Source organism: Pelodiscus sinensis, chromosome 8 (genome assembly GCF_052426305.1).
Source record: "Pelodiscus sinensis isolate ZL-2025 chromosome 8, ASM5242630v1, whole genome shotgun sequence".
Taxonomy (NCBI): Eukaryota; Metazoa; Chordata; order Testudines; family Trionychidae; genus Pelodiscus; species Pelodiscus sinensis.
The window spans coordinates 38,195,820-38,207,886 of NC_143059.1; the positions used below are offsets into that span (position 1 = coordinate 38,195,820).

Here is a 12,067-nt window from a genome sequence, read left to right on the forward strand (position 1 = left end):
AACTGTTCCGGAAAAGGGCCAGTGTAGACAGCACAGTAGTCTTTTCTGCAAAAAAGCCCCGATTGCGAAAATGTCTATCGAGGCTTTTTTCCAGAAAAGCAGGTCTACATTGGCCACAGACGCTTTTCCGGAAGAAGTGCTTTTCCGGAAAAGCATCCTGCCAATGTAGATGCGCTTTTTCTGGAAATACTTATAACGGAAAACTGTTCCGTTTAAAGCATTTCTGGAAAAGGGTGCCAGTGTAGATGTAGCCGTACAGTGTAGTACCACTTGACATGAGTAAGAAGGGCAGAAGTTTACTGATCTCCTGAAATGCATAGTATGGAAATTAATTATTGTCTTATTAGTTTTGGATCTTTGTCACTTTTTTAATGTCTGATCTTCATTCCACTTACCTACAAGATGCACTACAAAACTCTCAACTCAACTATCCAATTACTTGAACAAGAATATTAAAATCATATCAAATATGAAAGACAGTGTTGACCTCAGGGTTTATTGTCCAAGCTGAGAAAATGCAGAAAATAAACACAGCACATAAAGAATGACCCTGCTGTTGTCATTTGTTCAGTTTAGTAACAGCTTAAAAAAAACCCTTTATAGTACATGACCTGTTCCTTTGACGCAGAAAAATATTTTAAAAGGATCACTTTGTAATCCCCATATACATTTGCAACCGAAGTAGTGCACGATGGCTGATTTAAAAAGACAACCGTTGTCTGCTACTTTTTCCTGGTGCTTTACAACTCCAAGATTTTTTTCATTCGCCTTCTCACCTTCTATGCTTTTGGGCATAGGCGGGTCTGAGCGTTATGTATTGGGCTCCCAGATCTGCTGTACAGCGAGGGTCGTGAGGGCTCCTGCTTGTAGCCATTCTTCCTCCTAGGAAGAGGAACATGCAGCGCGATGTGAGAAGGGAACAGCCCGGCGTTGGCTGCCCCATCTACTGTCACGGCACCAAATTACGCGGCAGCGCCCAACCTGTGAGTTACAGAAAAGACTTTGTCCAGCCTCCTTGGCTCTCGGGCTGCTTGGCTTCCTGCTCCGCTTCTCTCGAGCTCTCCAGGCGCAGCTCCCTCCCCCTTGACAGCCCGCCTTCCTACTCAGCTGTTCGCTGCGGCTCCGGCAACTTGGGGAGAAGGGACGGTCCCTCTGTCAGCTCCTGTTGTCAGGCCCTGCTGGCAGCTTCGCGCCCCGTCCAGTCCCGGAGACTGCGCGCTGTCTCCACGCGGCACTGCCTGCCCACGTCCCCCATGCCCCACGCAAAAGCCGGGGCTGATGCCTCTCTCCCGCCCCCGAGCCGGGGTGGCTGCGCGCTCGCCTGTGCCCACGCGTGGGGGGTTAAGTCCCTGCAGCCGCCTCACCTGCGCCCCGGGCTTTGTCCCACAGCGCGATGCTCAGCGGGCGCTGAGGCAGCTCGCTCCGCAGCAGCGCAGCGCACAGGCTGCCGGTCAGCCCGGCTCCCACGATCAGCACCCGCGCCATGACAGGAGCCGGGAGGGGCGGAGCGAGCCTGCAGCCCCGGCCTCCTCCGCTCCCCCAGCTGCTGCTGCGCGGCCAACCAGCGCCTTGCCTGGCGGAGCCTGCCCCAGCCCCGCTCGCCTGCAGGGGGAGCAGCCGGGCGCTGGCTGCTGTGACTGCCCGACTCCGGCTCGCTCAGCTCCGCCTGCCCAAACCGATCCCCCAGCGCACCACGCACCTGCGCCGCCGGGGGACGAGAGATTCCTGCTGCTTCGTATCCACGGGAGAGCGCCGTCTTTGGGGTGCTCATTCGAGAGACAGGGACACGCACGAATCCCGTGTGCAGCAGCCCGCCTCCGCCCTGCATAAACAAAACTCTGCCCGGCATGATCCCTACACAAGTCACATCCATACTTCCTCCCCAACACTCCATATCAGAGGCATAGCGAGGGTGTTATGCGCGGGGGAAGGTAACATTCGTTACATTATTTTTTGCTGACTTAGAAATAAATAAGATACATAGTAAGTTATAAAAAAACAAATACTACTAATATCCACTGATACTGGGATCAGTTAGTAGATCATAACTACAGAGAAATATAAATGATAGTATTTTTTTGGTTGACATGTTAAATATTTTTTCTCTTTAATTTGTTGGTATCCTGCTTTCATTAGGCTCATGTCTTTTACATAAAAATGTCAAATGCTTAAAATATTTGTAAGCATTAAAATAGCATTTAATGCTTAATGTTTTATAAAACACAAGAGAAATAAATGTTACACAACCTAAATATGAATTCATCACTATATGTTAATCAAGCATTTAAAACCACTGTTACAGCAAAAGAATAACTTGTTGCTTTAATGAATAAAAGGTAAAAAGACTGAGTGTATCAAATTTATAGTAAGCAATCTGTAATGCTTCCTAACTGCCTAGTTAACCTAGTTCTTTTTCATACTATCGCACAGCAAGAAACTACATAATAGTTATGAATGTAAGAGATTAACTTACCTGTTAAAATAAGTCAGAAAAACGTTGAAATAAAACTAACACACAACACGAGAATCACCCTCACTTTCTGGAAGGCATTTGAAGCAATAAGTAGTCTGAGGCTAAGGTTACACTGCAAGTGTGGCCTTCTATCTTCCATGAGGACTTCTTCCTGCAGGCTGCGGTGAGATTCTATCCTTAAGCAAAGGAGAGAGGTCTCTCTGAGCTGCTTTTCCAAATTTCACACAAACCATTCAACTGAAGCCATAGATATCAAGATTCAAGGCCAGCTTTGCCTTTGGCAGACTGCCTCACCAGGTGTTCACAATCACATCAGAACATGTATAAGACTTTTAGTTGAGAAAGCCATGTTAATTCCAAGTCTCTGCTGTGAGGAGGAGATGTGGGTGACCTATAGAAAACACCAGCATTTTCTGTGGAAAATCCGCAACAAAACGGGGAATCGATCACCTCAATAATGCCAACTTCTTTAGAATTGAGGCCCTGATTATCCAGCACCGGCTGGGGTAGAGCGGGCACTGTGTACACGTCTGATATATTTTTACCAAAACTGCTGCCTGCCCAACTCGCCAAAGGAAACAGGGAGGCCAAAAGGAATGGTTTAGAGAAGTGTTTCTTTACCTTTTCTATAAAGTACCCCTTTTAAAAAAATTATAAGTACCCCAATGCACCCATCCCTCCCCCGGAGTCAAGCATGCCCAGTCGTCCCCCACTACAACCCAATGCCCCTCCCCCAGAGTCAGGCCCCCCAGTGCACCCACCCCTCTCCCAGAACCAGGCACTCCCAGTCCCTCGGCTCTAACCCAGTGCCCCTCCCCCAGAGCCAGGCACTGGACATACGGTAACCCTACCTTTGAAGTGCCTCTGCGGCTTGACTTCAGGGAGTACGTGGCCTGCCAGCACCAGGCTCACTGCGACGTGGCCTGCCAGCACCAGGCTCACCAGGCTCCCACCCAGCCCAGTGCTCTCAAACATGGTACCCCGGGGGCAACTGCACTCCCCTCACTATGCCTCTGTCCTATATGAAGTTCCAGTCCACTGTAGCACCCTATATTTTTCAGTGACATTTTAGACCTACTCGGAGTCAGATATTTTTCTTTCTTCCTTAGAAGAATGCCACCAATAATTATACTACATTATTTTAGAATTGTGTACTCTCAGGAAAGTACTGTCTCCATTTATATATTTATTTCAATGAACCCTTTTAATGCCTTAAAATTTCAGTTTTAATATTTATCCTAAAGTCAATTTACCCTAAAGTCATGTTAGTTTAGAAAAGAAAAGACTGGGAGAGGTTATGATAGCAATTTTCAAGTACCTGAAAGGGTTTTATAAGGAGGAAGGAGAAAAATTGTTCTCCTTGACCTCTGATGATTGGACAAGAAGCAATGGGCTTAAATTGCAGCAAGGGAGATTTAGGTTGGATATTAGAAAAAACTCCTAACTGTCAGGGTAGTTAAACACTGGAATAAATTGCCTATGGTGGCTGTGGAATCTCCATCAATGGAGATATTTAAGAGCAGGTTAGATAGGCATCTATCAGGGATGGTACTTGGTCCTGCCATGAGGGCAGGGAACTGATCTTGATGACCTTATAAGGTCCTTTCCAGTTCTAATATTATATGATTCTGTAACTTATACAACCTTCATAAGTCACATCTGGTGACATGTAGTGAGACCTCAGTCCCACAAAGCACTTTAGCTGGTGGTAAACTTTTAGTATGCAAATAGTATCTTTGATTTCAGTGGAACTATTAGCATGATTGACTTCATGTGCTGAACTGCATTGCTGGCTTGGCGTCTGATGGAGACAGGGTGGTGTCTGAGGCTATGCCTATGCTGCACAGTTATTCTGGAATAAGTTATGCGTGCCTGGGAGACAGCTCAGTCGGGGCTGACCTCTGGAACGGAAGGAGCTCTTGCCCGAGCACGGGAGCAATCACTGCCACCGGAACCGCAGGTCCAGCCAACGCTGCAGCTACAGTCACCATACCAGTCTCTGCTGCCCCGCTGCCCATGGCTTGCAGCCACCCTAGCTGCTGTCACCGCACAAGCTGCTGCCGTGCCAACGGCCACCACCAACCCCGACACCACTGTTGCACAGATGCTGGACCAGCCACTGCTTTCATGCCTGCTAACTCTGCTTCCGCAGTAAGACCTGCATATACGGGTGGGGCCTACACTGGCCAGGGAGACTGGTTAGGAAGCAGCCCAGGACAGGGAGCAGGAAGAACCCTGGCGGGCTCGGGGCATTTCAGGGAGAACTCTCTGCGGAACCAGTGGTGAGAACCACCCACTACTGATAGGGCCCAGGGTTGGGGCCTGGTGGAGATGGAGGGCCCAGGCCCCCCTACCCCTTTTTCCCAGCTCCCGGACTAGGAGCGGATCCTGAGAGACTTGGCCTCAGGGCCTGTTTGTGAGAGACTTGGCCTCAGGGCCTGATTGTGAGAGTCTAGGCCTCAGGGCCGGACTGTAAGAGGCTAGGATTCGGGGCCTGATGGCAAATGACCCCGTTGGGAGGGATTGCAGGGCTAGACACCCTGCCACAATTCTGTGCACTTATTATGATGTCTATCTGGTTGTGCTGTACACCGTACATTGGTAAGTAATGTTTAACCTACAAATATTAAGTAAGACTTATTGCATAAAAGTATCATAACAATCTGGCATGACTTCTTAGGATATCTTGGCACAAAGGTCTGAATTTGATGTCAGATACACAACCACACAGACTCCCCAAATACCATAACTGATGCTGATACCTGACCACACTCATTTAGGTTAATGGTTTAGTTATACAGGTAAAAACAGAGGTCTTATTATTGGATGGTAGTGAGTGATTATGTTATCCATTGAATTTGCTGTTAGCAGGGTATAACAAAACTTGTCCCTCCAGATAAGCTTCCTTGATGATGATAAGGAGACCAGAGTGACTGAAGTTAACACACTGAAACCTAGTCTCTGCATTTTCCTCTCCACCTTCTCCTTGATGAGGGGTGAAGGAGCCCAGTTTAAGCTCCATTAATTTTACAATGTTGTAAGTTGCACGGTAGTATTCTAACCACTGTGTACTCAATTGCCAGGAATAGTACTATCTCCACAAATGTGTCATCATACCATATTTCAGGTGCCCACTTGGGGCCCTTTTTAATGCTAGCAGGCAATAGGTATGTTTTAAAATATCAGTTAGCAGCATGCACACCTTTGAAACATGCTGATTAATCATAGTCAGTCCAAAGTCCCCAGTTGCTAGTAGACAAGACCTGAAATGAGAATTTATAGCTATTTGCAACAGCACAATATCATTTGTTACCCATAAAACATCCAGATATACACAAAGTACAATATACTCTTGCATCAGAAAGTTTGAACTGTTTACAACATTACACAGTAAATGCCTCAGGGTACCTCTACACAGCAATATTATTTTGAAATAACTAGCATTATTTCAAAAGATCATAGTCCATGTCTACACAGCAGGTAGTTATTTCAAAATAATGTTAAAATACTGTCAAGCAAGAGGACTTCTTACTCTGACTCCTGTAACCCTCATCAGACCGGTCAGTTTAACGTCTGTCCCAGGGAAGATAATGGAGCAGGTAATCAAGGAAAGCATATGCAAACACTTGGAAGGTAATAAAGTGATAGGGAATAGCCAGCATGGGTTTGTGAAGAACAAGTCATGCCAAACTAATCTGATAGCTTTCTTTGATAGGATAACGAGCCTTGTGGATAAGGGAGAAGTGGTGGATGTCATATACCTAGACTTTAGTAAGGCATTTGATACGTTCTCGCATGATATTCTTATTGATAAACTAGGCAAATATAACTTAGATAGGGCCACGATAAGGTGGGTGCATAATTGGCTGGGTAACCATAGTCAGAGAGTTATTAACGGTGCTAAATCCTGCTGGAAAGGGATAACAAGTGGAGTTCCGCAAGGGTCTGTTTTGGGACCTGTACTGTTCAATATCTTCATCAATGATGTAGATATTGGGATAGAGAGTACGCTTATTAAGTTTGCAGATGATACCAAACTGGGTGGGGTTGCAACTTCTTTGGAGGATAGGGACATAATTCAAAATGACCTTAGCAAGTTAGAGAAATGGTCAGAGGTAAACAGGATGAAGTTTAATAAAGACAAATGCAAAGTGCTCTACTTAGGAAGGAACAATCAGTTCCATACATACAAGATGGGAAGCGACTGTCTAGGAAGGAGGATGGCGGAAAGGGATCTAGGGGTCATAGTGGACCACAAGTTGAATATGAGTCAACAGTGTGATGCTGTTGCAAAAAAAGCAAATATGATTCTAGGTTGTATCAACAGGTGTGTTGTAAGCAAAACTCGTGAAGTCATTCTGCCGCTCTACTCTGCACTAGTTAGGCCTCAGCTGGAGTACTGTGTCCAGTTCTGGGCGCCACATTTCAAGAAAGCTGCGGAGAAATTGGAAAGGGTACAGAGAAGAGCGACAAGAATGATTAAAGGTCTAGAGAACATGACCTATGAAGCCAGGCTTCATGAACTGGGCTTGTTTAGTTTGGAAAAAAGAAGATTAAGGGGGGACACGATAGCGGTTTTCAAATATTTAAAAGGGTGTCACAAGGAGGAAGGAGAAAATTTGTTCCTCTTGGTTTCTGAGGACAGGACAAGGACCCATATTGATATGAACACACATCCATCCGCGGGGGGAAGAATCTCCCGCCCAACAAGAACATCCAGCAGTCCTAATTTAGCTATCTTCCTCTCTTACAAGTGACCTCAGTCCTCCTTGTCCCTCCCCTTTTCCCCATGTGGCTAGAGTGCTAGAGGAGTGAGGGGTCTCAGTTGGGTGCCATATCAGTGAAGGTTGGGGGTTTTTGCTTCTCACTTGTGTGGTCCCTGACTAATTATTTTGTGGGTCAGTGGCCGCCGATCCAAAAAAGATTCCCCATCCCTGCCATAAATAAAGAAAACATTGAAACCTTTTGTGTTGGACATAAATTAATATTTTACTTTATTTAAAATGAAGTTTGATAAACTAACATGAGACAGTTAAAGCACTTAATCTATTTAATAATTTAATATTTCCTTTTTTACTGGTTAAATTAAACCATTCTCTCTAGCTGCAGCATTAGCAAAATAGTTGGGGAGTAACTATGTAATTAACGGTGAGTTTCCCTTAGCAACTGGTGGTCCATGGAAAAGTTTGCATTGAGTCAGGTGGGCCATGGGCCAAAACATTTGAAAACCGCTGTTGTAAGCCTTTGAAAAATCTGTTTTCATGTGCTTATTAGAGACTTGTTGGAATGTGGCAGCTAAATAATTTGAAGATTCCACCTGCTCAAAACATGCTTGATCCCTAGGCTTTAGAAGCTGAGCAGGGCTTTCCCCTGGGGTTCCTTTCTAGGCCTGACACAAAGTAGTAATTATATAGGATTTATTTTATGGTTTTGTTTTATGGATAGGATAAGCAAGCAGAGTGGGTCAAAGAGTCTGGGGAAATACTGGGACTGTGAGTAGAAATGGAGGAAGAGTGGTATTCTGATGCGGAGCCCTGAGGGCAGATGAGGATTGCCTGGACAAAGAGGAATTGAGCTGAGAAGCAAGGGTGGGAGGAAAAACTGGGATAAGAGAAAAGAACAGGTTGGGAGAGATGAGGCAGAAAGAATCAGTTTTGGGGGGAATAAGCTGAAAGATCTGTGCCTATAAAAGCATACTGTGCTCCACAAGGTAGAATGGAACCCAGAATTGTAAAGTCTTAGCATTCTTTTGCTATCTGCAAATAGCTCTGAAACTCATAAGCAAAGTATGTTTCTTATTGTTCTTCAATGCTGATCCATGTAGAAGGTGACTACCTATTCCTAGCAATCAGTTACTCAGAGATCTGTGCAGTGGATCTACTGGTTCCAACACTGTTCATGAAAAAAATGAGTGTCAATAAGATTCCATCTAATCTGCCTTTTTTTGTATTTCAAAACACCTAGGAAATCTCTGTCTCTGTCACAAATTCCAAGCAGCATCGTAGTGATACTGTTCCTCCTGGTTAGAAATGTTTATTTCCTCTCCCCCTCTCCTCAGTTCAAATTGTGATAAGTTTGTGTATGACCCTCTTCATGGGCCTGCAAGTCAACACAGACTTCTGTCTACTGACATGTCTCTGGTGTCTATAGGCCTTCTTTTGTTGGATAGGAGATGACAACTTGTTGTGGAAAACCTGTATTTCATACCTGGTAATATTTCTTTCCTGACTGTGAGGGTTTCCAGTTTCATAGCAAATGCTTTCATGGTTACAAAGTAATTACCTTATAGATTACCTTATAACATTGGATACAGATATTATAAGTGATATTAATGCATGTAGCAACTCTCAAGCATTAAACTAAACATATCTCTAAAGTCTAATACCTGTTTTATGCATGCTAACACACAGGTGAGCCAGAGTGGTGTTCAGCTATGCCTTTATCAGTGTTCAGTGAAGCCTATGAGCTTTGACATGAGCTGGCACCTCATAATCACCCCCTCATTGCAAGAATATTGTGCGAATACATTCATTAATGTTTGTAAACTAGCCACAATATGCCATTGAACCTCATAGAAGCACTCATGGGAAAATTAATTCTGTATTTGGGGCAGGGTTTGAATAGTATGCAGTAAGTAAGGCCTGGGGCTACATATTGAACAATGAGGATAAAACAAAATATTGAACAACACTATCCATCTTATACTAATGAAGCAGGATCTGAATGATGGGAGACTGTGGAAAAACATTCTTTTAACATGTTAATGTGTGTCTTCTTAAATACTGCAGACTAAGAAACACTCCGCTATCTCTAAAGCACTTAAGAAAATATTGTCTTTCCGTCCTCCCACGAAGACTTTCAGGAAGGACTTTCAGGCTACACTTCATATTGCAACATAGCTCCTAAACAGCCAGCAGCAGCATCTGAAACTCTGAACTCTCTAACTCTTGTAAATCTTTTAAATACTAGCATAAAGAAACAGCAAAGGGGATTTAGTTTATTTTTCTCTTTCACTGATGGTGCTGAGAATGAACACTGAACAAGACGGGGGGCTGGGAAAGCATACACTTCCTTTACATGCATTTTGATTAAAGCAAAATATTAAGTGCTTCATCACAAAGATTTTGGCACTTCAAGCACAGTATTAATGACACATTCTAGAGAATATCAGTACCTTCTTCAAACGTCAACCTATGACCAAAATTTCAGATGCTCCACATTTGATTCACTCCATAAGCAAGGGTCCCCACCACACCACTTATGTGCCTTTCTGTTTTAATTTCTTATTTCCCCCCTGTATTTCTCCTCCTGACTGATTAGATTTATTCCAGTTAAATCTGGAACTAGTAATGCTGAAAGTCTCCCTTCCTTTATTATGTGACTCTATAAAATATTGTATTTTTTTTTAAATAGCAACTACTCAGTTATGTCTTTCCTCCAGCCCAGAGTGTGGGCACATTGCTCTTTTGCAATTTGTACATGGCTCCTTATGTGGCAATGTCTACATTTTAAGCAAGAATGAGCATCACACAACTGTAACGTGTGACCAGGCATATGCCAGCATATAGAAAACCCAAGACCAGGACTAAGGTTAGATATCAGTTTTTCTAGATGATGTTTTATTAGGAAATTGTAGTCAACGGTTATGGGAACTGTTGCAGAAATTGGGAAGTGGGTTAGAAACAACAACCACAAAACTGTAGATCTGAATAGTAGAGACATAGAGTGGAAAGGTGGAAATTTTCCTGTAATTTATGTCAACTTTTACTGCTTACAATGTCCTTGCTGTAATATTATTATTCAGTAGATATTCTACCTAAAGAGCTTTTATCAACATATATTTCAGTGTTTTATTTGATAATTTATATAACACAGGATTAAATTCTGGCCTCTGTTGGGAGTCATGCACCTTGGAAGATGAATAGGAGCCAGAGAATATACTGAATTTTCAGAAGCAACCCCTTATTTTGCATGTCACCTTCTGGGTGCCAAGCTGAGTCATCTAGGCCAGATCCACAAAGGTATTTTGGCTCCTAATGTCATAATGCTTTAAATGTCCAGAGCTATGATGTTTCAGAAGGTTACATTTATTAAACTAGAACAGATTTTTCTATTCTGTCTGCAATTGTCTATATATTACAAGGGTTATAGAAGGCAGGAAAGAGAATGAAATATGAGGTATTAGTGTGACGGACCCCCGCCGGTCCGCACTAGGGCCAGGGCCGCCGGCGCCCCCTGGAGCCCGCCGGACGGACCGGCAGGCAGCCGGGAGAGCAGGGGAGAGCGCGCCGGCGAAGAAACCCCGCAGGGGGGGGGGGCGGCTAAAACCCCGGCGGGGAAGGAGGGGTCAGGGACAACCCCCCGAGGGGGGCGAGGAGTCCGACCGGCGTTCCGCCCGGCCAGAGCCGCACGGGACTGGCGTCAGGCCGGGACGCCCTGGCCGTGACGTCGACGGACGCCAGGGCGCCGGGGGGACGGCCCGAGCGTCCCTGACGTCATCACCCGGGCCGCTTTTCAAAAAGGCGGCACTCGGGAGAGCTGCCGCCACCACCGCCGACCTAGCCACCGAGGGGGAACCCCCCCACGCTGGAGGAGAAGAGGGAGCGACCCTGAACCCTCACGACGGCCGCAGGACGAGACCGGCGCCTCGGGCGGGGTAAGTGACTGCGGGACTTTCCCCGTCGGGGAGGAGGGGGGCGGAGAGTGGAAGCAGCCCGGGGCGGGGGCCTTTTGGCGCCCGTGGACAGGCGCGTTACGGGGATAAACCCCGCCTGTCGTGGGAGGAACGTACGCTTCGTTCCCCCCCCACTTAGGGCCCCGGGCTGGGACCCGGTGGAGAGGGCGGGCCCGGGTCCCCCACATCCCCCCTCCCTACCATGACACCCCAACCCACCGAACCCCGCTGGGGTGACTAGATAAAATGGCAAGGACCCTGTCACTTTGACTGGCCGGGTGGGGACCCGACTTAGGGGCCGACCGCCGGAGGCGACCCCGTCCCCCTCGCTGGGACCCCGGGCTTACTGGTCCCTGGGACAGCCCCGAAAAAGATGAACCCCGAGTTCGCTGATCCCCGGTCCGGACTCGCAGCCGGGTGATCGCACTCAAACGACCAGACGGCGGGTCCGCTGAACCCCCCTTCCTCCGCCGGAAGGGGGAGCTCGCACCCACACAGGCCGTCACAATTAGGCTGCTAAAGACTTCTGAGGATGTGGGCCTTAAATCCTTATTTTTCAGAGATGCCAAGACTTGGAGTCACCAGGGTTACTTTTGAGAAGTTTGGCCCTAATCTTTATCTGGTATAAACTAGCACAGCTAGGGTTGAATGCCAAAATTTTGAGCATTATTAAAGTAGTGGGCTTTTCTAGTATATTTTTTCTCTCTTTTGTCTTTTAGTTCATTCTTCCTGTAGGACGAGAGAACCCATTACCTCAAAACTATTGCCTTCCCTGCTCAGTCTCCTATAACCCCTTTACTAAAGGGATTGTTGCAATCCAAATAGAAAAAATCTGTTAACTAGTTTAATAAATGTAACATTTCGAGTCTTTCATAGCTGTTGACATTTAGATCGTTATACCAAAATGTGTTTTGAAAATA

At 45.9% G+C, this 12,067-nt stretch overlaps 2 protein-coding genes across 6 annotated transcripts in view; one reads left to right on the plus strand and one right to left on the minus strand.

The window, feature by feature from the left end:
• Positions 1 to 1,502, minus strand: part of RNLS (renalase, FAD dependent amine oxidase) — a 138,018-nt gene extending 136,516 nt beyond the window's left edge. For 2 of the 4 annotated variants that reach the window (XM_006121453.5, XM_006121454.4), the window contains exons 1-2: positions 1,365 to 1,502; positions 777 to 882 (exon numbers count right to left, since the gene is read on the minus strand). In XM_006121453.5, the coding sequence (XP_006121515.1) occupies positions 777 to 882; positions 1,365 to 1,485 (227 nt within the window). In that variant the 5' untranslated portion in view covers positions 1,486 to 1,502. Of the gene's footprint in view, positions 1 to 776; positions 1,130 to 1,364 lie in introns of all 4 variants that reach the window. The other 2 variants (XM_075935090.1, XM_075935089.2) reach the window with 2 other exon arrangements.
• Positions 1 to 12,067, plus strand: part of LOC102457693 (lysosomal acid lipase/cholesteryl ester hydrolase-like) — a 132,677-nt gene that overhangs the window by 91,503 nt on the left and 29,107 nt on the right. The window lies entirely within an intron of this gene.